Consider the following 26972-nt stretch of genomic DNA (forward strand, 5'->3'; position numbering starts at 1 on the left):
TTCATGTAGATGTTAAATAGTAGGGGGGATAAGACCGAACCCTGCGGCACCCCATAATTTAGGGGCCTTGGGGACGATCTCTGCCCTCCCACTAACACCGACTGCGACCTGTCCGAGAGGTAGGAGGAGAACCACCGTAACACGGTGCCTCCCACTCCCACCTCCCGCAGTCGTCGCAGAAGGATACCATGGTCGATGGTATCGAAAGCCGCTGAGAGGTCAAGGAGAACCAGGATGGAGGAGTGTCCTTCATCTCTGGCCCTCCAGAGATCATCCATCAATGCGACCAAAGCGGTTTCTGTGCTGTAACCGGGTCTGAAGCCTGACTGGAAGGGGTCTAGATAGTTTGCTTCCTCCAAGGACCGTTGGAGCTGGAAGGCCACCACCTTCTCAACAACCTTCCCCAGAAAGGGGAGGTTGGAGACCGGGCGATAGCTGTTAAGAACAGCTGGATCCAAAGATGGTTTCTTCAGGAGGGGTCTCACCACCGCCGCTTTCAGTGCGGCGGGGAAGTTCCCCTCCCAAAGGGAGGCGGTTACAACCGCCTGGATCCAGCCTCGTGTCACCTCACTGCAGTTAGCAACCAGCCATGAGGGACACGGATCCAGAACACAGGTGGAGGAACTTACAGCTCTCATGGCCTTGTCCACATCCCCGGGGGTAACGTCCTGAAACTCAACCCAGAGCTGTTCTACTTGGTCCCCCTGTGCCTCGGCTGGAACTGCAGGTGTGGAGTCCAAGTCCGACCGAAACCGAGCAATTTTGTCCGCTAAGAATTGGGCATATTCTTCAGCTCTGCCCTGGTACAAGGTTGGTTTAGAAGACTTCGAGTCTTCTTCTATAGAAGACTTATATAATTCTTACAGCACAATCTACCTCAAAGAGTGCTTGTTATGGGAAAAGAAACAGGAGATGGAAGTGCAATGTCTGGTATAATAATACACTTTTAATGTACTATAATACAGAGCTATTTTTGCTGCAAGCAATTTACTCTTCAGCGTATAGTTAGGCACTTCCATATGAAACATTTATTAAGCAATTGTGATTTACCTCTTCCCATTTAATTTTTGTTGCTTATAGAACAGTAAAGACAGAATAAGATAGAAAGAGAGAGAGAGAGATGATAGAATAATAGAATATAGAGAGGGAGGGAGAGATGATAGGTGGTGGTAAAAATGAATATGGATGCCCATCTCACAAAAAGTTACTCTGGGTAGCAAACAATTAATAGATATTCATTGGCAGCTGTGTCTGGAAGTATCTTCTCTGTTTTACTACGGTAGGTTACCTGCAGAACTCTCCCTATTTCGTTCCTAAGATCTACTTATCTAATGCCTTCGAAGGGCCATAGCAGTGAGCCCGCCTTAAATACAGTGAATTTCCAGATAGGCTTCCTGAAACTCTGCTGACAGCTTGGGTTGCGAGACTAACTTGTGCGTCCAGTCCTTTCCATGTCAGCCGTGAAGGGCAAGCCCCGGAGGCTGACCTACGGGAATCCACCATGAAGGGGAGGAGGGAAGATCCCGATCTGCCGCGCGTGCCAGATCGCAAGCGTGAGCCGGGTGACCGGTTCGCCCACACGGCCCGGAAGGAAGGAAGGAGCCGTGGAGGGGCGGAGCGGAGGAGAAGCAGAGCAGAGGAGAGGGGAGGCCTCCAGGCTCCTGTGTCGGTAGCTGTGGATGAAGGGTGCGAATCTCCGGCTCTACTCACAGGGTGAGTGGCTCTTCTCGGCTTGGCAGGAAGCGGTTGGCATCGGGCTGGGGTGGGTGAGAGGCTTCTGGATTGTCTCCCTTTCTCTTGATTCCCATGATCGCGATCCTTCTCATCTGCCTTTCTGCTCTATTATCCTTTTCCCCCACCACTCCCCAGACTCCCTTTGACTTGCACGCATTCCTCGTCTTTCAAGGCTTCCTCTTGGCCTCTGCCTTTAATTGTGTCTCTTGTTTTCTTAGATTTGGTTGCTCCCTCGGCCGTCCCCGTCCCCCCTCTCCGGCCGCGATCCTTGTATTTCAACATTAGCCAAATTTTCCCACCTTGATTCCATAACTCTCCCCACCACCATTACTTTATTTTGCGCTGTACAGTGTGTGAGGGTGCGCGTATATAAGTGGGATACCGATGTGGCCCCATTAATGTTCGCTTTGTTTATAACCTTCCCTAAGCAAATGAGCACCCTATTATAGGAAGGAAACCAGAGGTTGGGTGAGCCGCCCTGTTGTCACAGAGTGAGTCAGTACAAAAAGAGATCAGAGGTGAAACTAGGTTGGAGATTTTACCTGTGTGCTGGCACATATCCATCTCTCATTACGAGTCACTATTATAGTACAGATTATGTGCTAAATGCTTGTCAGTTTCTGCCCCTTCTAGTTCATCTAGGCAGTGATAATGACCATTTAGAGGCAAAACTTCAAAGTGATTTGCTGAAAGCTTTCATGGCACATATAGTTTGGAAGGTGGTGAAAGACAAGCTTCCCAGATTGGCAAATGTATATTCACATCCTCATTAAAAGCATAATTTAAAATGCCTGTTAGCAATTTTTTCTGGTTGATAATTATTAAGTAATAAACTTAATACTCGTGAGCTTCCACTGCTATGAAGCAAACAACAGATACCCTTGAGAGGAACGTGAGTTGTTTGAAAACTGTCATTGCTTCCTGGCTTATGGAAGGATAGTACAATGGAACTGGATTTTTCAAGCAGTTTAGGAGTACTACTTAGAAGAGCAAGTATACAATCTTTTACACTTTCTTTCCCTAGACCCTATCAGCAAATTAGATTTAATCTCTTAATTTAGGAATAATACTGCTTTTGACTAAGTAATGATTGAAACCACTTAAAACAATGAAGTTTGGTTATGATTTTTGGCTTTTTCTGTCAAAAAGGCAGACATCTGAAGTATACATTATAATTGAATTACATTTCTTAAACTGGGTACCTGGATGTAAAGCACATCAAATTACAGTTACACAAAAAAAGGAAAACTCCAAAAGTAAGACAATCTTGTACTCTCCTCAAAAAAATGGATTAGATAGAAAAAAAAGCTATAAACACACTTAAATTTATATTCACAGTCCAGTTTTCCTTGTTTGTCAACTAGGTTGCCAGTTCTCACTCAAAACAAGTATGGAAACTCCCTCATCCATCCCCCCCAAATATATGCTGAATGACACAAGTCATTCTATTTACGTTCAAACTCCTAACTACTTCTCACAACGTGAAAGAAATTGTATTGAATCCAGTTACTCCCAATTATGCATATTGGGCTGTTATGCTAGAAATGTGTCCTATGTGCTATGGATGGGGATAAGTAGAGAAGAAATCTTTGATGTATTGAATTGGTTTTTCTTCTCTTTGCAAACAACAAATTGATAGATGTCTCAGTCCTAGACTGAGAACACAACAGACATAGGCAACCTTCATGTACTAAGAATCATTGCATTTGGTGACTTTTGTTTCCAAGCAAATAAGCTTTGGACTGTTTAACCTTGTACAGTCAACAGGTTAGCCCCATCTTTGTCACATTCCTCTTCAACCATAGAGGATCCTGATTTTCCAGAGTCTTCATTTATGGGGAGAGCCTTCATGGAAAGAGGTTCTCCCTGTCAAACTTCTATTTCAAGACTAGCATATCCTGCCTCCCTTACAATTACTGTGTACTTCTAAAAGCTTTTCCTTTTACATTCTCAGGGAATGTAAGATCACAAACAATTACTTGGGAAAACTTGCATTCCTTTATATAATACTTATTTCTAATAAGCCTGTTGGCTGCTCAGTTCAAAAATATTTTATATATTTTAAAAAAAACACCTATTGAATTGTTAATACATATGACTAAAATGTTTTTGTAACACCAGCTGTTAGACTTAGCACAGACATTTCATGAAACAAGGCTTCTATTACTCATTTTGAAGTGGGTATGGATAGCCAAGATTGCCTCATACAGGTTTGTTCCTTCAGATTATGTTTCATTTCTTTGTAATCAAAATTTAGTTGACTCATCCCTTTGTAGGTATATCAGCAATGAATAAGTGTTGATATATTGGTGGATTGAGTATGAGTCTAGTAGCAATAGTAATTTCAGGAAAAAACATAGAAGAATTGTGAGCTTACATGTGCAGAATAAAAAAAAGAAAAATATGTACAGCTTTTCAGTATATGACGAAGCCAGAAGCATAATTTTAAAAACATATCTCTTAATTTAATAATATGGTATATATTATGTGTGGTGCTGAATATGTCATCTTGCAGATTTTTAGACAAGGGGACAATCATTTTTTTCATTGCTTCAGAAATAAACACCAGAAAAAGTATTGCTTTCATTCATATTTTGTATTTTGTCAAGTTCTCAAAACACTGGGTTTTATTCCTATACTGCATGTTGAATTCTTACAGCCTAAATTTGCTCTAGTGATAGTCCATTGCAACACTAAATGCTGTTTTATAATTTCTTTAATGCTGTCCATCCACCTTATCTGTTATCTTCTCCTTCCTCAACCTTGCCAGACATAGTGGTGTTTTCTAGTCTATAATCTGCTTGCATCATATATTCAAAATATATAAGTTTCTGCTTGGTGATCATCATTTTAGCAATTCATCTTTATTTGGTCTGGGATTAATTAATTGATTCTTTTTGCAGGCCACAATATTTTTTGTATCCTTCCCCAGATCCATAACTCAAGAGATACCTGCTTTTTAAATATAATTTATTGACGTTTATAAGTAGACAGATAAAAAATTAATACAAATAAGAAACATAAAAACCAAAAAGGAAAATGCAATATTATAGAAAAAAGAAAAAAGAAGATATATAAAAGGTGATTTCCTCTTTCCCTACACGTATAAACCATTTCAGTAATTAAAACCTTCTCTAATATTTCAGTTTAAAAATCTCTTCTTTTCCTATATCATTCCATATTAATAATCAAATTATACAAACGTCATCATTCAGTTCTAATTAACAAAAGTTTATTAAGAGCTACCATATATATGTGTGTGTGTGTGTGTGTGTATGTATGTGTGTATGTATGTATGTATGTGTATATATATATATATATATATATATATATATATATATATATATATATATATATATATATATATATATATATATATATATATATATATATAAAGTTTTCATAGATTTTCACGGGTGTAGGTATGCTGGTCTTGTTGTATTCGGGTCTTTTCCCGAGTAATCTTATATATATATTTAATCAAATAAATCCAATCTATAATCCAACCTACTACTTTTTTAAAGAAATAAAACAAAAAAAATCTCTCATAAATAGTTCTTTAAAACCTGCCTTATCATTCAGTCCTGGTCAACAAGAAGACCCATTAAGAGCTACCAGAAACCATAACGTGTATTTTACCCAGTTAAATTTTACTTTATAATTCTTCTGTTTACATTTTAATAACATATTTTTAATTCCACTGAATAATGTCCACGAGTTGATTTCTTATCATTTTCTTTTTGTCTGTTTTCAGGAACAGCTTCAGTAGTTTAACTTGTCTCTTTTGTAAATCCAACATAGGACAGGTTTCCAAATCATTCTTCTAATTCCAACAGCGAACCTATAGCACGCTTGCCACAGGTGACACGCGGAGCCATATCTGCTGGCATTCAAGCCGTCAGCTCCAGCATACAAGCGCGCACCAGCTAACTGATTTTGGCCTTCCTGAGGGCCAGGGGAGGCCGTTTTTGCCCTCCCCAGGTTCCAGGAAAGTCTCCATTTCCGGCTTCCAGAGAGCCTACAGGGGGCTCGGGGGAGGCCATTTTCGCCCTCCCCGGGCTCCAGGAAAGCCTCTGGAGCCCAGGGAGGGTGAAAAACAGCTCCCCAGGCTCCAGAGGCTTTCTTGGAGCCTGAGGAGGGTGAAAACGTTCTCTCCCAGCGCCACGGAGGAAATACAAAGCTCGGCTTGGAGGCGAGCAGTGTGGCACGTGTGGGGGGAGGGTTGTACGCATATGCGCATGTGGGGGCACACTATGCATTATGGGTGCAGGCATGTGCACATGCTATCGCACGTGTGCACTTGCACTTTTGGCAACAAAAAGGTTAGCCATCATTGTTCTAATTTATTATGTGTAGGTTGCATCTGTGTACGTTTTCTCTTTCTCAGTATCAAACTTTCATAACCATATGTTACTCCTGAAAGAGCATTGCTTTGGCTATTCTGATATGATAATATTTACGTGGACTCTGATATACAGAATATGGACATCTTGTACCTTTTTAAATGTATATATTCTGTTTTAGAGATTTTGTAAGTGATATAGATTAGTTTATGGAAGACACTGCTGTGTAAAACTTTTGTTAAATTAAATTGGGCATCAAGTTTCATGTAGAGCTCATAAACCTCAAGGATTTAATGAGGTATGAGTGGCAAATTGTTACCAATTGTATCTTCTGCACAAGATTTCCCCTGGGTTAAGTTCAAGTATATCAGCTCCAAACTTTTAAATTAACCTTACTTAAATAAAAATAATATTGCTATTACTGCATTAAATTATTTGTAGTGTCCTTAGTTCACTACTTCACAAAACAATTGCATCTTCTCTTCCCAGGAGGCTTCTGATATCAACACCATGAAAATGTTCAAATCGTAATTTTTCAATTGTTAACGATACAAATTGTTCTAAAGTGTAGATGCATGAAGTTGAATCAAACATACCATGCCAAAAAATTTCTGTTTTGGAAGTAGAGTAATGCAATTGAAATGAATGATTAGAAGTAGGCATATGGTTGTGTTAAAAGGTCAGGGCAAAGATGACTCTCCTAAGATGACTAACCAAGGCAATCAAGCGATTGCAATATTGCTTCCAAGGTCCTTAGCCCTCTGATTGCTCAAACTGTTAATGAATTCACGTAGGGCTTAGATTATAACATGTGCTCTAAAATTCCTGATCTGTTTCATCTAAATTGAAAGCACAGGCAGATATCCAAAATGACTGTGGAAAACAAACGGATATCACTGAATTCATTGGGATCTCACTGCCTATTATTTTGGATGGTTTAAAATGAAATGCATACTCTTTATTGGACTGTTTGAATCTTGTCTTCTGGGAGGTTTTCTATAGATACAGTCAATAACTTTGTCCTGTGCTTAAAGCAAAACAAAGTTTGTGACTTGTAAAACCTTCCGTATCCTTCTGCATATACAATTGGTGCACAATCAATGTGGTTGTTTGGCATCTCTTCAGATTGTATAGAATGTTTTTTTAGTTTGTTTAACATCTGTGTGCTGTAGTGAATGGGTGGAAGGGACTATATGTCCCATCCTTGTAGAACATTCTGCTGCCGGAATTGAGAACTGCCCCCTTCCTTTTGGTCTTCCGGAAGAATATTAAAATGTAGTTGGTTAACCTAGGGTTCTGAGTGGGATGTTTATCACTGGAGGTGGGGTAAGAAATTTCAGTCCCGTCCCATCCAACACTTAGCTCTCTTAGTTTCAGTTTCAGTACAGTTTTTAATAATATTTTAATCTGTGTAATGTTGATGTTTTGTTATTTTAATTACAGTATTTTTTACTTGTTTTATAGCTTGAAAGCCGCCCAGAGTCATATTGTGTAGGAGATTGGGCGGCAAAATATGTAGTAAATAAAATAAATATAAATCAATCAGAACTTCATATTCAGAATTTTGTAACCCTCGTCACCCTACCACCCAGAATTCTCAGAACAGATTATATATCAATCCACATGTTTTAAAATCAATACATTAATTCAAGATGAAATAGAATCAATTCACTGGATAGTTTTTCAGTGAAATTAATCAATCAAAGTAGATTGTACGTTGCTGAATTTACAGCAAGTTTCTGCAAGAAGGATATCTGCAAGATCTGAAACCTTAGCTGATAGAAATCTATGAAATGATGTTATAATAATAAGAAAGAATACTAATTTGCAAATAGTAAAAGATGAGGATACAGATATATGAGATATAAAAATGCTTCCACTGTATTTTCATTCTGAATTTAAATGGACTAAATTTGTATTCAAGTCTTGAAATTTTAAATTTGTAAATTAAACTTAAATTACCGACCTTATTAGCTCCCTATACTATTATACTATGGCATAATGCAGCATGCTGTATCTTTTCCCCTAGAATAGATCTCTAAAATATGGATCTATATTTTCTAGAATTTTTCATTATTGAAATATCTTCATGTACAATAAACATTTAATTATAAAGCCTTCAAAAAGTTTGTCTTGGAGATTCTCATACGTTTAGTTTTATTGATGCACAGAGGCATGAAATATTCAAGGAATTTTATGAATGTTTTAATTGAAATCGTATTTTAGCTGTTGCTTTTTGCTGAACTACATTTGCCCTACATTTATTTTCAAGATCTTGCTCAGTAGTTCATTTTATTTGCCTATGTTGGTTGTAAAATTTCATTCAACATGAATAGTTCTGCAGTATAGTCTTTCTTACTTTTCAATCCCAAATCTGAACCATTTATTGTATTGTTATATTTCTATACCTTCTATACTGTTATAAAAAGTATATACGGTATAGAAAACATTCTGAAAACCTTTATCAGAGCATTGATAGGATCTGGTATGATAGCAATAGCATCTTTTTTAGTATTTTGTATTATATGCTTCTGTTAAGACAGACACAAGTTTATGAAATGCAAAATGTTATATAGTGTTAGTCATAAAATTTAATTAAGAATGAACCATGGGACTGATTAATTAATTAATTTGTTTATTAAATTTCTATGCCACCCATATCCCCTTCAAGGTGATTCCAGTTCTAGCTAAGTGTGTTATATGAACCCAGCTATTGGTTTAGCTTGTTTGGTTATTTCAACAAATTAGTTTTTAAAAAATCAGAATTTAGTAAACATGTGAATAATCTATTCATATACTATATCACCCTGCTACTTGTATGTTATTTTCTTTAATTCTTTTGAATTAAACACGTGGACATTCTATTCCAACAGGAGTAGAACACATCCTACCCTGTTTCCCTAAAAATAAGATCTCCCCAGATAATAAGTCCAATTGGGTTTTTGAGCGCATATGCTAAAATAAGCCTTCCCCTGAAAATAAGCCCTCCCGGAAAATATTGCAACACAGCAGCAGCCATGAGGTGACCACGCTCACCATCTTCTGCACCTCAAAAATAATAAGACTTCCCTGAAAATAAGGCCAAGCACTTATTTCAGGGATCAAAAGAAAATAAGACCCTTCTTATTTTCAGGGAAACACGGTATATGGTAACTTGCATGCCATATTGCTGGTTGTGTTCAAGTTGCATTATATTGTAAAATCAGAGATGTAAGAATTTACAATTAAAAGAATTACTATTTGAATATTCATTTGTGAAGATGGAAATTTTTTATAACAAGTTGAAATATGTATAAGTTTTGTAGTGGTATGTTTTCTCAGGAGAAATCAGCAATCAGAATCAGATATTGTTTTGCTAACAAGATGAAGAAATCTTTTTCTGCTTTACTTGTAATAGAATTTACTGAAAAGAAAACCAATCGAAAACATGGACAATTCTTGGAAGTATTGAGATTAACCTAAGTCTAAATTGACTAAAGTCGATATGATTTTTGCAGTCACATAGTAGACTTTAAACTTTCATTTGCCAAGTTGTTTCTAGGTGATTGGTGGCCTGAAATGACAGAATTTCCAGGGTCAATGACTAAAGTGCAGTCAAGTTGTTTATTAACTTGTCTGGTAGCTTACCAAGTCACTAAGCCATAGGTTTTTTAAAAAAAAAATTGTTAAAGAAGCAGCAAGAGTTGGGAACACAGAATACACTAAATCAAAACTAACCAAACAGTGTTATCACTTAGCACAAACAGCTAATATGTCAATAAACGAAGCTATATTTTATTGAGTCTTTTTTCACTATTAAATACAGGAATGCACAGTTTGGAGTTCTCATAAAAGCATAAAAACTAGCCTAATAAAATGTAGCAAATGATAAAATAGTAAATGTTATCTATCCTTTATAATGGTATATATTAATATATCTGCACGTCAATTCCAATAATCCAAGGATGGGACAGTCTGGTGTTCACCATTCCTTTAATATATTGTATGAACTAGCCATTACATCCTGCTGCTGACAAATATCAAACTCTTTATGCCTTCTTCACTCTAGCTTTATAATGACTGAAGTACATGTGAAAAATGCAGAATGAAACCTAATTTATTGATTTTAGTTATTTGCTACGTATATATGGGAGTTCAAGTTGGCATCCAGAATAGTTTGCCAGCTTTCCCCCATCCCATCAACCACAATCCTGTGAGATAATTTAGAATAAGAGAGAGTGTGATTACCTTAAAGTAATTCAGGGAGCTTCCATGGCTGAGGGAAAATTAAGTTTGACCATGCTCCTTTGTTAACCCAGAAATGCTTGGATAATTAAAAACGTTTTTATTTTTTATTGCAGTTCATTTTTATTCACTGTTTGTTTTTTGTTTGTGGGTTTTTTCATGATTGTATTTTTTTCCCATTCCTTTTGGTTAAGCTTTATCAATCCAAGTAGGTTGTAAAGACTCCCTTCATCTTGCTTGTATATAGTTGTCCCTAATTGCAAAATGACATTTGCGTTTTAATCCAGCCTTGTAAATAAGCTTAGAAAACTAACTAGCCTGTTTTGGGTTAATGGAAAAGAGGTAGTGAGTTTTCTCTTTCCTTCAGCAGTTTTCAATGCTAAGCAAGAGGAGGGGAGCCAGAGTTCTGGAGTGACTTCAACAGGGTAGGAACTTAGTTTGGTGTTCTCTCCACAGAGTTACTTGCCTGAGTGTAGTTCTTGCTGCAGCAGCTCCCAGATGAAAGTTTAAACCTAAAGGGCCCTAAAGGGCCTTTGTATATTTACAACATTTCAAACTTCTTAATGTATATTTCTCCCATTGAACACATTTGTTCTTAGAATGGGTAAAAATTCATTTCACTTGCCTCAACAGGGACGGGCAATCTTTTGTAATTGAATGATCGTCATCAACACTACCATCCATCACTCTTCTTACGGTTTCCAGTGAAAGCCAAAATAGATGCTGTGGTGACAAATAACAACTCCAGAGCACTGGAATTGTCAACAGCCCCCCTTTCTTTCATTTGAGAATGGAATTAAATCAGATTTTATAGAGGTTGGTGGAGAGGCGGGCTATGCCTTCTTATTCCATAATACATCTATTTTATTTCATTCCCCACTGAAAATAAGTGGGCAATCTTTTTTCATTAAGTTTCTTTTCTGCTAGACTTCAAGCAGATGATTTGGGGAGAGGGACTAGAAAAGGAATCAGAAGACCCACATGGCATTTTGCCTGTCCCTGTTCTACATTATCTTTACATTAGCATGGTTTTTCCAATATAGTTTTAAAGAAAGAAGATGACTTTGGGGCTTAACCTAAAAAGTTCTCTTTAATTGAATATGACTAGGCCTTAAGAAGTTGTTTTCACTTCTGAAACCCGAGTAGTTATTTTGCTTCATGCTCTCTGCACTGATTTGTATGTTACTTGAGAAGATAGATTTCCTAAGCCGCCTGTAAGCTTTTTCTGGACGGTATTTTGTTCAAGCAATAAATAAATCAGATGACGTGTATGTACTGCTGTGTTAGCTTGTTCTTGACCTTTGATTTTCAGACGTGTAAGAGATAGCCCTTACACATGGTGTTGTGTAACCAAGAGTTCATGTGATAATTGTATTCCTTAATTTTATTCCTTCATCATATATCTTCAATAAATTTTGGTAGTTGAACTTCATATTTTATAGCATAATCCTTTGCATATTTGCATGGAAATAAGTCCTATTAAAGTCAGTGAAGAACTCCTGAGTAAATATAGGATCATGCCATAAGCTTATTGCACCCAAAGCAGACAGTACAATTTCTAATACCCATTATATATTTGCTTATTGAACTTTATATGACAGATCTCCCATTTAAAACTAGGAGACAGTTAGGTTTTCATGCACTCTTGAAGTGTTTCCTGGTTATTTTGCAGAATGAGGAATCTCAAACTTATAGTCGTTAGTCAGATCATCTGTAGTGTTTTATTCTCAGGAGACAGTCACAAAAATATCTTAAAGAAGACTCATTTTAAAGTTGTTGATGCTTCCAGATTACTAATATTTAACTGGGAGGTTAGAATGAAATATATTTGTGGTGTCTGTTTTTTTCTAATACTGACAACAAAATCTAATAATGACAGGCAATAAAGTTAAGGAGCTAAGAACACAAGTAGTGTTCTCATCAGTACTCCCAATGAAAAGTCAACACCCATTGAGGGGGAAAAAGAATGCTAGAAATAAACACTGGCTAAAGGATTGGTGTCACCAAGAGAATAAGTTGACACCCCTCTTCTTTGTGGCAGCCCCTCAAATATTAGAATACTGCTATCATGTCAGCCCTAATTTTTCTTTTCTCTAGACCAGCCAAACCCAAATCCTGCAACCATTCTTCATATGTTTTCATCTCCAAGCTTTTGATCATCTTAGTTGCTCTTCTCCGAACTTTTTCCAAAGTTTCAACATCTTTTTTGTAGTGTGGTGACCAAAATTAGTCGCAGTATTCCAGGTCTGGTCTTACTAAGGTTTTATAAAGTGGTACTAATACTTTATGTGATTTTGATTTTATGTCTCTTTTTATACATCCCAGGATTATATTAGCTTTTTTGGCTGCTGCCACACACTGCTGGCTCATATTCAAGTAAATATTCATTAGGACTCCATGATCCCTCTCATAGTTACTGTTTTTGAGCCAGGTCTCACCTAATCTGTACTTATATCTTTGGTTTTTCTCCACATTAACATTCATTTTGTTGGATAGGGCCTATTGTTCAAGATCTTTTTGGATCCTGAGCTTGTCTTCTGGGGTGTTGACTATTCCTGCCACCTTACTGTCATCTGCAAACTTGATACAGATGGCACTTCTATTCCCTCATCTATGTCATTTATAAAGATATTGAAGAGTACCGGACCTAAAATGGAATCTTGCGGTACCCAACTGCTTATTTCCCTCCATGTAGATGTAGTACTATTAAAGACTACTCATTGAATGTCTATGGAGATTCTTAGTTGTCCAGGTCATGGTTTTCCCAAAGGCACTTTTCTAAGAGGCAACTGGACTTTCTAGTAAGTCCAGTTGCCTCTTGAAAAAGCACCTTTGTGACTATTTGTTGAGTAGAGTTTGTCAGCCAGCTACAAATCCACCTAGTGGTGATATTGTCTATTTCACATTTTTCTAGCTTACCAAGAAGTATGTTGTTCTCTACTTTGTTAAATGTCATACTGAAATCTAAGTATACTATGTCCATAGCATTTTGCTGGTCTACTAATTTAGTCACTTTATCAAAGAATGAAATAAGATTGGTTTGGCATGATCTATTTTAACAAACCTGTACTAGCTACAGGTTATGTCTTTGTTCCTAGATGTTCACAGATCTGTTTTTTGATTATCTTTTCCAGAATCTTCCCAGGTATTGATGTTAGACTGATTAGTCTCTAATTTCCTGAGTCTGTCACCCCCCTTTCTTGAAGATGGGAACCATGTCAGCCCTCTTCTAATTCTCAGGAATTTCCCCAGTGCTCCAGGATTTTTGACAGATATGGTACAACGGTTCTGATATAACATCTGGCAGCTCCTTCAGAACTCTGGGGTGTAATCTGTCAAGTCCTGATGATTTATATTCATCAATACAATACAATAGCAGAGTTGGAAGGAACGTTGGATGTCTTCTAGTCCAACCCCCTGCCTAGACAGGAAACCCTATACCATTTCAGACAAATGGCTATCCAACCTCTTTTTAAAGACTTCCAGTGTTGGGGCATTCACAACTTCTGGAGGCAAGCTGTTCCACTGATTAATTGTTCTAACTGTCAGGAAATTTCTCCTCAGTTCTCAGTTGCTTCTCTCCTTGATTAGTTTCCACCCATTGCTTCTTGTTCTACCCTCAGGTGCCTTGGAAAATAGTTTGACTCCCTCTTCTTTGTGGCAACCCCTGAAGATCAGATAGGTGTTCTCTTATCATTTTATTACTTATTTTAATATTTATTTCTAGTTTGTCTTTTATTTCTTTTTACATGAAGCCTGATGCAAAGAATGAGTTAAGCAGATCTGCTTTCTCCCTACTGCCTGTTACTTCCTTGCCATCTTCTCTCATTAGTGGCCCAACTATTTCCTTGACTTTTTTCTTGTTAGTACTATGTTGAAAGAAACTTTTTAAAAATTATCTTTGACTTTTGTTGCAAGTCTTTGTTCATTCTCAGCCTTTGCTTTCCTGACTTCATCTTTGCAGATTCTGACTATCTGCTGATATTATGCCTTAGTTATATATCCCTCTTTCCATTTTTTGTCTTTCAGTTTATCAAAGAGATCTTTGTGCAATCATACTGGTTTCTTCTTGAATTTCTTGTTTTTCTTTTTCAGTGGTATTGTGTTGGACTGGGTTTTTATGAATGCATTTTTCAGAGTTTCCCACACTTCTTGAGTTATTTTCCCCTTTAGGATTTTTATCCATGGAATCTTTCCTAGGCTCTCTATGAGTTTGTTAAAATCAGTTCTTTTAAAGTTTAAGACACTGGTTAGATTATGTTCTATTGCTTGTGTTTGCATTATATTGAATTCCAGTATGCCATGGACACTTTTACCCAAGGTTCCGGCAACTTCTCTCTATTACTTCTTCTTTATTAGTAAGAATTAGATCTAGAGTAGCTTTTCTTCTAGTTCCCTCCCCTACTTTTAGATGACAAAGTTGTCGGCTAGGTTGGTTAGGAATCTGTTTGATCTCCCACTTGCTGCAGAATTTGTCTCTCAGTTGATATCAGGGTAGTTAAAGTTTCCCATTACTACTGTGGTATGCTTCCTACATACGTTTGTTAACTGATTGGCAAAAAGTTCATCTATTTCTTCTGATTGGTTGGGTGGCATGTAAGATACACCTATGGCAATATCACTCTTTTTCCATTTTATATTGACCCATATACATTCTAGGGGTTTTTATCTTTGATCGGGTACATTTTTGTAAATATCTTACATATCTTATATATAATATAACGTCACCTTCTCTTTTTGTAGATCTATTTCTTTTGAACAATTTGTATCCATCCATCAGTATATTTTAGTCATGGGTTTCCTCCCACCAGGTTTCTGTAATGGCAACTATATCATACCTACCCTCGTGTACTATTGCTTCTAGTTCATCCTGTTTGTTCCCCAAACTTTGAGTATCTGTATTTAAGACTTTTATGCCTTCCCATGGATATGTTTCCTGCATCTCCTACTTGCTTGAGTTTTTCTTTTTTCTAATCACTCCCTACCTCATTATTTTATTTGTTTTGTTGGGATTTATGATTGGTTTTGTATTCTAGAGATTCTAAAGACTGGTCACACACACACATACACACACACGCACACGCACACAGATACACATTTTAGTTTAAAGCCCTTCTGATGAGTTAGGCCAATCTTTTTCCAACTACATTTTCCCGTTTTTGTGAGATGCAGCCTGTCCCTTTGCCAAGAGTCTTTCATGTAGGTAATATAGTCCATGATCCAGGAAATCAAAGTTTTCCAAAGCACCAGAAGGCAAGATAACAAACAATGGATGGAAACTAATCAATGAGAGAAGCAACCTGGAATTAAGGAGAAGCTTCCCAACTGTGAGGACAATTAACCAGTGGAACAGCTTGCTGTCAGAAGTTGTGGGTGCTTCATCACTGGAGGTTTTTAAGAAAAGACTGAACAACCACCTACCTGAAATGTTATAGGGTCTCCTGCTTGAGCATGGGGCTGGACTAGAAGACTTCTAAGGTCCCTTCCAGCTCTATTCTGATTGATTGAGAATATTTTAATCCTAAAATAGTGCACAAGGACCATCAGTAGGAAAGCAATAGAAGTGCTTCTTACCAGTCTAAAATTCAAGTAACACATTACAATACAGTCGGCTCAGAACAGTGGCTGTAATTAATCTGTGTTTTACTTTTTTTTAATCATTTGCATATGATATGCCAGATACATTTTCCTATGACACATTTCACATTTTAGTAAACCATCTGGAGTCTCGGAAAGTGGGTAGTGTAGAAATATATGTAAATAAATAAACTTCTCATTCTGTATCATTGGATGCTTCAAGTAGGGGTGGGAAACAGTGCCTTTTGCTATAGTAAAAGTTTTGCAGTCATTGATGAGTTTAAGCGGTCTGTAAAAGATAAAGCAGAAAGTCAGAAGCAAGTCTAGCTAATGATGTAAGCTTTTAGGTTTTACAAGGTTTACTAGAAAAGATGAGGTTATGTCAGTGGTGGGTTTCAAAAATTGTTCGAACCTACTCTGTGGGTGTGGCCTCCTTTGCGGGAGTGGCTTGCCACCCATGTGACCGGATGGGAGTGGCTTGCCACCCATGTGACCAGATATGAAGATGCCGACGACACTTGTCAGAACCACCTTAAATTACCTCACACACAGCACTGGCATGCATAAGAATATGATGTAAACTTGTTTTTTAAAAGGCATCTTTGGTTTGCATTAAAACAACTTCAACACACGCAATGTTCTGATTGCACCACAAACGCAGTAGTCATTCTTACCTTTCACAGAGGCACTGAGTTTTATAAATATGAGCATGATAGTGTAGAATAATCATATCCAAGGACCAGTGGTGGGTTTCAAAAAAATTTGGAACCTCTTCTGTAGGTGTGGCCTGCTTTCCGTGTCTACTGGTGAAACCTCTTCTAACCGGTTCGGTAGATTTGACGAACCGGTTCTACTGAATAGGTGTGAATTGGTAGGAACCCATCTCTGGGTTATGTGAAGTATTCTTTGGAGTGGATTGATACCTTCAGCTTTGAAACCATAAGAAGAGCTTTGCTGGTCAAGTCCACATGCCTATCTAATCCAACATTAGGTGTTAAAAGTCAACCAGGAATATTTTAAAAATTCACAAATGTGGCCAGGGAAGCAGTAGCCCTATTAAGTCCTCCAATGTTGCTGTCTAATAGCTGGTATTTAGGTATACTATTATCAAAACCATTAGCTAGAAATTTGGCTAAAAGAAGCAGCGCCATGTTAACCATACATTATATAAAATATACTTATTTTTATCAGTCTTGAATTCTCAACATATTTAGTTTCAATACAGTAGGTGACTCTGAGTCCTCATGTTACTAGAAAAAAACTTGCTTCCATCCGTATTTTCCATACAATGCCTAATTTTATATCTTTCTGTCATGTTAACTCTTTTTGCTTCAAATGAAAAAGCCCTAGATGCTACAGGTAGTCCTCGATTTATAACACAATTGAGCCTAAGATTTCTCTTGCTACGTGAGACATCTGTTAAGTGAGTGTTGCCCCATTTTATGACCTTTTTTGCCACAATTATTAAGGAAATCACAGCAGTTGTTAAGTTAATAGCACGGCTGTTAAGTGACTCTGGCTTCCCCATTGACTTTGCTTGTCAGAAGGTTGCAAAAAAGTGATTACATGACACCAGGACACTGCAACTGTCGTAAATAAATGCCAGCTGCCAAGTGTCCAAATTTCCATCATGTGATCATGGAGATGCTGCAATGATTGAAAGTGTGAAAACTGATAAGTCACTTTTTTCATTGCTTTTGTAACTTCAAACAATCACTAAATTTTGTAAATAATACAGGACTGCCTGTATTATTTTTTGTCTCATGGAATTGTCCAGACCATTTTAAATCACTGGGATCTTTTTGACCTTCTTTAAAGTAGTTTAATCTAAAGTTGGACCGGAAACTGTTCTGCCACTGAGCAGTCTGGAAAAAAAAAACCTGATCAAGGGCCATCTAGGTTTTTGGTCAAGCAGATCGTTTTTCCTGTTGTAACCTGATTCTGAGCAGATTACAAAATATTTTATCTAGAAGGAAGCAGATTTTATCTTAACTGATGGCAGGTATAACACCATTGGATTTAACTCTGAAGAGCCTTCAGGTGCAAACCTTTGAATCACTCCCCACCCCACCCCAGAAATTTTTAGTTTATTCAAAGTAGGTTAAAATACAAAACACCCAAAATATTTTTAAAAGGACAAAAGAGTAAAAAACACAACAATAAGACATTAAAAAGTAGAAGTGTCTTTAAAAAAGAAAAAAGACTAACATATATACACATAATTTTCTTTTTTTTTAAAAGACACATTTGAATCACTTGGTATCAGCTTACACAGATACAGCAATGATGGTAATAATCCCTCCCAAGCAATTCAGTTTGATAATGACACCTTCAATTGGCAATGCTATAGTTTAGGAGTCATAACTTGTCAAGTAATCATATCTGCAGCCACTTCCTGTGCAATTGAAGAAAAATCACATTTGAACTGCAGATGCCTTTAGTCATGACCTCATAATGCTGATGTGGAAAAAACTATTCATTCTCTGTGAGTTTATAGTTACATAAACTTACAGAAAATGAATATATAGTTTATAGATGTGATGCTATTCTGTGCCTCTGAATTGGTGACATGCCCCTCCTCTTCTGCACCCAATGCCACTTATCAGAAATCTAGGCAGTGAGTCTCCCATTGGAGAATGTTGTTGGAGAAATACCAACAGGAAGACTGAGCTGCATTTTTGGGGGGGAATGTGGCATTTCTTTTAGCGTAAAAATACTTCCCTCTCGAGCACTTAAGTACTTAAGATTTTAATCAGTTCACATTTTAGTAGTTTCACAACAAAACAGTTAAAGCAGATTCGCTCCGTGTATATAAATGTAATAAATACCTTACCCTTTCTTCCTTTTCCCATGTGCTGTTTCAGTAAATTTTAAATGCCTTTCATACCTGTGATTACTATTCTTTTCTTTCAGATCCAATAAGATTTTGAAATGTCCTTTATATTTGACTGGATTTACAGTGGCTTCAGTAGTGTACTGCAATTTTTAGGTAAGGTATCCACAATTCCATGTCAATGTTCTAATTTACATTCATGGATATTTCTTTCTGTTGTTGTTTTCTTTACACAGTGCTGGTTAAGCAACTTCATTTAGGTTGATGCAGATTGACTGATATTTCTTATTTATTGATTTAGACATGCTGAAGGATACACACATAAAACACTTGTAATTCTTTTCTCTGTCTCAGCCTAAAGAACTATCTCTAGTTACAGTAAATGATATTAAAATACATCAAAAAGCAAAGCTAATAATTTGAACTATTTGACATGTTACTTTTAATCTATAGAGTATTTGGCAATTTGGCTTTTGAGTCACAAAGAACAGAATGTGACCTTCACATTAGCATAAAAATACTTCTCTCTCCACAGAAAACTCCAACCTCTTCCATTATTAATTAATCTATACCTGCCAACAGTCCATCGTGTTAGTCCCTGTTGCTGGTTCAAATTTTCTTTACATTTTGATGTGGCATGCCAGCTACTTTTTCCAAAGTACCATATTTTTTGGACTATAAGATGCACCTTTCCCTCCACTCAAAAAAGAGGGTGAAAATCTGTGTGTATCTTATACACAGAATACAACATTGTTGGCCTCCTGAAACCCTGCCCCCTTCACACAAATGGACATGCAGAGGGTTTGGGAGGCCTGCAAAGTGCTCCGGGGTCTGGGGAGGGCAAAAATGAGTGAAAAACAGGCCATTTTTTGTTCATTTTTGCCTCCCCCAGCCCCCAGGAGCACTTTGCAGGCCTCTCAAACTCTCTGCATGCCCTGTTTTTCACCAAAAAAACGAGGCGTGCAGAGGGTTTGGAGGTTTGCAGAGTGCAAAAACTTTTTCCCCTTCGGGGAAAAGGGCAGCATATAAATGTAATAAATCCACATAAATGTAATAAATCCAATTTTTAATTTACCTCTTCAAAATCTTGGTGCGTCTTAGATCCCCAAAATACGGTATCTTCTCCCTTTTACCCCTCTCCCCCATTCAGATTGTGGAATTTATTAGTACATAAGCCTGCTCCTGGCAATTGCCAAACAGTATCATGAGATATATTATTCCCTACCTTTGCTTCGTGAGTAACAAGGTGCTGGTAAATGGATTGAGGCAGGGGTTCTCAAATGGTGAGTTGTGACCCTCCAAAGGGTCATGTCCAAACTAGAGGGAGTGGGCCATTTTTTTTAAAAAAAATGTGACCAGGTTTGCAAAGGAATAGCTCTGGTCTTTGGTCCCTGCTTGCCTGGGTAAGCTTGCAAAGTTTGAGAATACACAGGTAAATAAAAGCAATATCTCAAACTTTACCCCAATGAAATAATTTTATTTATGGGGCAGAGGTGTATCAATTCATTTATCATTTTTTAGGCCTAATGCATGATTTGACTTGGTTAACAGTGGACCCTTTGGATTAAAGAGTGGGGTGGTGGAGAGAGACAAAAATATATCTGGCAGATAATGTGAGATGAAGTAGCTTGGCAGCCTATAAATCTGGCAGTGCCTTTCGGAGACTCGTGTAGTGAGGCTAACCATCGCATAAGTGGCTAGCAAGTAGTTACCTGCTTGCATGGTGGTGAAACTCACTGCATGAGTCTCTGAAAGGCACTGCCAGATAAACTGGTTTTATCTTTCAGTGTCCACATTTGAAGGTCAAAAAAAAGTTAATAGGGCAGTTGCCGCAGGGCATTCAATGTCTTACCCTTTTACTAATGTGTGGCTATTGTACACATGAACACAAGATGAAGCTTCAATCAATCACCCTGTCTTCAAAGAGACTTTCTTGACAGATCTTTCTGCCCAGAGATTGATGTTCTGTACTCCTCAAAACCCTTGAACCAGAGATTACAGTAGGGTCCTCAGAAAGCTAAAAGGTTGTTTCATTTTCGTTCTTACTTCAAGAGTCATTGAATAGTAACTGTCTACTGTTTTAATGCTTATTTTCAAGTCTCTGTATGGTTGGCTCAGGAATTCTGGGAGTTGAAGTCCACAAGTCATAAAAGGACCATAGTTTCCCTCCCCTGATTTAAATAATCAGCATGAACTAGAAGAAACATGGTTGACATTTTAGTTTTTGAAGGCGTCAGCATTCACCTGTCATATTTTAAGCAGAGTCTTCCAGAGCAGTGTCTGGATTTTAAATTCTAGGGGCACATAGTGCTATACAGAATGTCTAGGTTTCGTCAAAAGGTTTCTTATACCATTTTGGAGTGAACTGAGAAAATTAATCCCTGTTCACCAAACCGTCTCATTCTTTTTCAGGATTATACAAGAAAACAGGTAAACTAGTATTCCTCGGATTGGATAATGCTGGAAAAACTACTCTCTTACACATGCTTAAAGATGACAGACTGGGACAACATGTCCCCACATTACATCCCAGTAAGTCAATGTTTCTGTTTTAGTTTTGATGTATATTTAGTGCTGCTTCAAAGCTGATATATGCTTTATTAATTTTTAGGCCACCGAAAAGCTTATGGGTAAGGGTAGGAATTAAAATGGGTAAGGGTAGTCTTTCTTTCTTTCCTTCTTTCTTTCTCTCTCTCTCTCTTTCTCTCTCTTTTCATTGCTGATAATAAAAAATATTTTTATTTATGGCAATGTCAAATACAAATTTTAAGTGTGAAAGAAATCAAATAGCTAAAGGTTTATTAAATGTTTGCCATCATTTCTTATATAAGCACTGAAAAATATCTTACAATAGTAAAAATGAACTGTACAAATGTACAAACTGTAAATTGGATATTACAATCAAAATTAGTCAAATCTTAAAAACTTGATGAAGGAGTTGAAACAGTCATTTATTTATTTTTTCAATTTGCCCTGATTTGCCCCTGTAATGACATAGGCCATTAACCAACCCAGGACTTAGCTGCTTTCAGAAATTTAAGGGGAGGTTTTACTGAAAAACACTTCTTTTAAAAAAAATAATAATAATAATTTCATGTTTCTATAGCTTCTGAAGAGCTGACAATTGCCGGTATGACATTTACAACTTTTGATCTAGGAGGACATGCTCAAGGTAAGAGAAGCAAACAGGCAGAATCCTCACTGCAGTATCTAAATGAAGTTAGTTTAATCTTTCTTTTCCAAGGTGATCATACTACAACTTTTTTTTCCTGTTCTGAAAATCTTTTTAATATTGTATTTGATTTTAAATTTGTTGTCTAGACATCGTTCTGATGCTTTTTTCCCTCATAATAAATGCACATACGAAGGGTAATCCTTTGTATCCTTTGCATGGGTGAAGGCAACTTAAATGTTGTATCAATGCACTTCACTGTTACACTTTCCAGTCAAATTTTGGTGATTAATTTTTATTTCTAATAATAACAGAAAATATGATTAGAATTGTTTTATGATTTTAATAGGATAAAATTATGCCCTTCTTTGGTTTTTATTACATATGAAATAAGACAAATTATTAAAGGCTTTGTTCTGCTGTTCAATATTAGAGTAACTAAGTCCTCTTGTCATTCTTGCTATGTATTTATATATTTATCAGTTTCGACTTTGGCTATCCAATGGTTTCAAAATGATATTTTCTAGAGTACATGAAATGCTGCTCCTGAAAGGCTGTGCTATTTAACTTTTTAATAAGATGATTTAGTAATACAGGTAATCCTCGACTTACAACAGTTCATTTAGTGGCCATTCAAAGTTACAACAGCACTGAAAAACGTGACTTATGACCATTTTTTACAGTTATGACCTTTGCAGCATCTCCATGTGTAGGACTCAGAAATCTATCATAGCAGGTGTCCAAAATGTCTGCCTGCCTCTGCAGAGTTTATTTGGCTTTTATACAGTTTCAACAAGCAAAGCAAAAGCATAGGTAGCAACAGCCTCTTATTGGCTTATTCTCCTTGTCAATCTCTAAGACCATCCCAGCCAGGGTAGAATCTCACGTAACTCCCTAGTAGTGCCTGGTTCTACTAATTAGGTGAGCTCATAGATAGTTGAGGTAATCGGTTACTAAGGCACATGGCAGTTTGCTGCGCATGCCTGTACGTAACCTTTGTATAACCTCTACATCCATGATCATGTGATCAAAATTCAGATGCTTGCCGACTGGTTCATATTTATGACTGTTGATGTGTAACAAGGTCAAATGATTCCCTTTTGCGGCTTTCTGACAAGCAAAGTCAGTGGGGATGCCAGATTCACTTAACAACCGGGTTACTAACTTAACATTTGCAGTGATTCACTTAACAACTGTGGCAAGAAAGGTCGTAAAATGGGGCAAAGCTCACTTAACAAATGTCTCACTTAACAATAGAAATTTTGGGCTCAATTGTGGTCAGAAGTCAAGGACTACCTGTACTTATTAAACATTTTTTTAAAAATCCACTTCAACGTATAATAATTTTTTAAAAGCTCTTAATATTACATGGTAATTCAACAATAAATTCACAAGAAACTGTGTTTCTCAATATAAATGATACTGTTTTCAGCTTTAAACCCAGTGCAAAAAAAAAATCACTTTCAAAAACCTTTTCACACATAGATCCAAATGCCCTTTTAAAAAGTTTATCCAACTGAATGAAATGCTACTGTCAGTTAGCATTTGACTTACATTCATTTGTTTGGTTCAAAGTTATGACATTGAAAATGACATACAACTGATCCTCACACTTATGACCATCACCGCATCCCTATGGTGATATGATCAACATTTGATTGCTTGACAACTGGCATGTATTTACAATGGCCTCAGTCCCGGGATCATGTAATCACCAGTTGTAAATTTCCTAGCTGGCTTCCGACAAGTAAAGTCAGTGGGGGAAGTCACTCTCACTTCTCACCGCATGAATCACTTAACAAATACAGTGATTTGCTCAACAACTGTGGCAGGAAAGGTTGTAAAATCTGGCCTGACTCGTTTAACAACCAAATTGCTTAGCAATGAAAATTCTAAGTCCCTATTATGGTCATAGGTCAAAGACTACCTGTAGCATCTATGAATAGAGTAACAAGAGTCATAGGCAATTCCCCGTTGCAGTCTCTTTATAACCCTCTTTTATTAGCTCGCAGGGTTTGGAAAAACTATCTGCCTGCCATCAACGGCATTGTCTTTCTAGTGGACTGTGCGGATCATGAAAGATTGGCTGAAGCTAAGCAAGAACTTGATGTGAGTTTATATATATTTGGCACTTGCTAAAAGCCAGATGAAAAGCCCAACATTGCAATGACTGGGTGCGTGGTGGGGAAGCTTTTACGATACAACATTTACGTGGGTCTGTTGTGTCATTGTGGGAAAGACCAGTTACTATTATCCTTTACTTTTCCTTAAATCTGGGTTAGTAAAGTCAGGACTATCAAAAGTCACAATTTGCCCAATCAGAATTGTATCCTTAAGTAGGCTGCTTCTTCCTATCAAAGGATGTCTTTGGTCAACAGAAGATGTTCAAGGCCCATAATGTATATTCTACATCTATGTTCTAGTGCAGTGGCCCCCAATGTTTTGGGCACCAGGGACCTGTTCTGTGGAGATATGTTTTTCCACGGGGGCATGGTTTTGCGTGCTGCCTGCATTTCACAAATGGGGCTTTGCTTCTTTGCGTCGCCCAGTTGCTGGCATGCTGTGGACTGGTGCTGATCCATGACCAGGGGTTGAGGGACCCCTATTCAAGAGGAAGCTTCACCATGTTTCTTATATACTACCGTATTACTGGAAAGTAATATGCATTGTGAGGTCAATTTTTCATCTCTTTGCAAGCCATTGTAAGAAAATATCAAGGAGCATTATATTTTTCATAACATAAATAGACTTTAAAAGAAATTATTTTTATTCAAATGAAGAGAATATTTCTAGAAAAGGAATATTAGCAACAGTTCATCCCAATCCCCAAATCTTAATTGCGATTGCTAACTAATTACCCTATCATAATTTTAATATAGTTGCCACTTGTTATACTATACAAGTCACTATGTTATAATCTGAATGAAGTTAAAATGATATTGAAGGTCACACGACCATATCATGAGTGAGTGAACCTTCAACACCTCCAGCTTAGAAAATCTGATGTCCAATATTGTCCATCCTTTCAAATATATTTGAGGGGGCGGGGATATCTAATGTACCCTGAATACAATTTCTGATGAATCAATCTTAGTTTGGTTGATACTATTCTAACATTTTAAGATAGGAATCCATTGATGGGCCTTTATTATATATCCATATTTGATCCTTATTTAATGTTATGAAGTAGAATCACATGGAAGAAAGCCATTTTGTATACTGATATCTGACTCTTCTTTCTTATTTTAATGTTCAAGAGATCTGGCAGTCAGTTAGTATAGATACTGTCTAGAACAGCTTCAGAAGGTCTTCAGAAGTTTCTCCTTGTGTTTTATGTCCTTCTATTTTGTACTGGTTGTATGAAACCTAAAATATACATTTCTTCCTTTCTTCTTAGGCATTAATGACAGATGAAACTATTGCTAACGTGCCTATCCTAATTCTTGGCAACAAGATTGACAGACCAGAAGCCATCAGTGAAGAGAGGTTACGAGAAATGTTTGGTTTGTATGGCCAGACAACAGGAAAGGTATGTATCTTTTTCCATAACCCTAAACTCTGGGATTCAGTGTGTTAGCCATATTTTTTCCTCTCAGCTCTGCTTTACTTCTAGTTTGTCCAAAATTCTGTAGCAATTCCATATTTCTGTAGAGTTTAATAATATGTCAGGAATCCAGTTGTAACAAGTTTGTTGGATTTCCTCCCCCACTAATCCATTATCTAATTGTGTTATTTACAATAAAAGTAAATTTCTCCTCCCCCCCCTTGTAAAACTACGTATTGCTTACCCAGAAAGTTAAGCCAAACTACCTTGTTTCCCCGAAAATAAGACCTCCCCAGATAATAAGCCCAATTGGGCTTTTGAGCACATGCGCTAAATTAAGCCCTCCCCCAGAAATAAGCACTCCCCCAAAATATTGCAACACAGTGGCAGCCATGAGGTGACCATGCTCGCCGCCTCATGCACCTCAAAAATAATAAGACCTCCCAGAAAATAAGGCCAAGCACTTTTTCTTTTTGGGGGGGTCAAAAGAAAATAAGACTCTGTCTTGTTTTGTGGGAAACATTGTACTTCTGTCCAGGAATAGTTATATCTAGAATATAGAATGTTCTTAAGTGGCCAAGTGTGGTTGGACAATAGATTTAAAAAGCTACAAGAGTTAAAGGTGGTCAGCACTATCAAATATTACTGATGGGCATTGTCTTCCTGTAAAGAAATCAAAAATTCTTGACTGAATCTGCACCCTCTTTTTTTTTATTTCCAGGGGAATGTCTCAGTGAAGGAATTGAACACTCGGCCCTTAGAAGTTTTCATGTGCAGTGTGTTGAAGAGACAAGGCTATGGGGAAGGATTTCGCTGGATGGCACAATATATTGATTAATGCCAAATTCACATTACTACACACTATCCAAACCTGTTCATGTTCTGATCAATCAGTGTACATAACTTGAACTTAATAGATTTTGGTTACAAAAGCGTATTTTTTTTATTGTATCAATTGTGTTAAATTTTAAGCGTAAAGACTGAAAACAGATTTTAAGCAAGTTTGTCAATTTGGATCTTGTAACATTAGTCCCTAGGCCTATCAAGCCACCTTCTTTTTGGATTAACTTATATGTTGTCTGCAGTTCTCACCCATTTTTCTTTTTAGCTTTCCCACACAGTATGTTTTTTGAATGCACTTTTTAACAGCTCAGCCCCACAGACTTGTTGGTCCTATTTAATGCTCATCATGTTAAATTTTTAAGTCTTTTTTTCAGAACCAATTTTATAAATGTAAAGTGAATAACGACTCCTCAAAGGATAGTCATGAATAAGCTTTATGAATAATTGCATGATGCCTTACAGTTTTCAATAATATACTTTCTTATGCAACGTCATGCAATAAAACTAAATCCCATTTCGTGACATCTTTAATGGGGACATGTTTCATTTTAATGTGTCTTAACCTAGTGAATATGTTTTAAAATGTGAATCTGTGGGATAGTTTTCTAAAATGCAGTATAATTTCCATGTACTGTAGACTTTTTATATTATTTATTCGATTACCTTTACGCTGGGAATGAATCACACTAACGTTATCCATGC

At 37.1% G+C, this 26972-nt stretch overlaps 1 protein-coding gene across 2 annotated transcripts; it reads left to right on the forward strand.

The window, feature by feature from the left end:
• Positions 1-1552: 1552 nt before the first annotated feature.
• SAR1B (secretion associated Ras related GTPase 1B) lies at positions 1553-26794 on the forward strand. 2 transcript variants are annotated; one of them, XM_087709528.1, is made up of 7 exons: positions 1553-1713; positions 18792-18867; positions 21124-21243; positions 21818-21883; positions 23889-23992; positions 25281-25412; positions 26149-26794. In XM_087709528.1, exons 2-7 carry the CDS (start codon positions 18810-18812, stop codon positions 26263-26265), a joined length of 597 nt encoding a protein of 198 aa, XP_087565654.1. In that variant the 5' UTR covers positions 1553-1713; positions 18792-18809; the 3' UTR covers positions 26266-26794. The 2 variants fall into 2 exon arrangements, with proteins under 2 accessions (XP_087565654.1, XP_087565655.1); XM_087709529.1 differs by lacking the exon at positions 1553-1713 and adding an exon at positions 1743-1762.
• Positions 26795-26972: the final 178 nt, after the last annotated feature.

The sequence above is a fragment of the Thamnophis sirtalis genome, unplaced genomic scaffold (assembly GCF_051295495.1).
Source record: "Thamnophis sirtalis isolate CommonGarterSnake01/CBP01778 unplaced genomic scaffold, rThaSir2_p1.2 scaffold_3, whole genome shotgun sequence".
Classification (NCBI taxonomy): domain Eukaryota; kingdom Metazoa; phylum Chordata; class Lepidosauria; order Squamata; family Natricidae; genus Thamnophis; species Thamnophis sirtalis.

Coding starts and splice junctions, on each gene's coding strand:
- SAR1B (XM_087709528.1), top strand. CDS start 18,810: ATGTCCTTTATATTTGACTGGATTTACAGTGGCTTCAGTAGTGTACTG. Junction 21,244..21,817: donor TGTCCCCACATTACATCCCA/GTAAGTCAATGT, acceptor ATGTTTCTATAG/CTTCTGAAGAGCTGACAATT. Junction 25,413..26,148: donor ATGGCCAGACAACAGGAAAG/GTATGTATCTTT, acceptor TTTTATTTCCAG/GGGAATGTCTCAGTGAAGGA.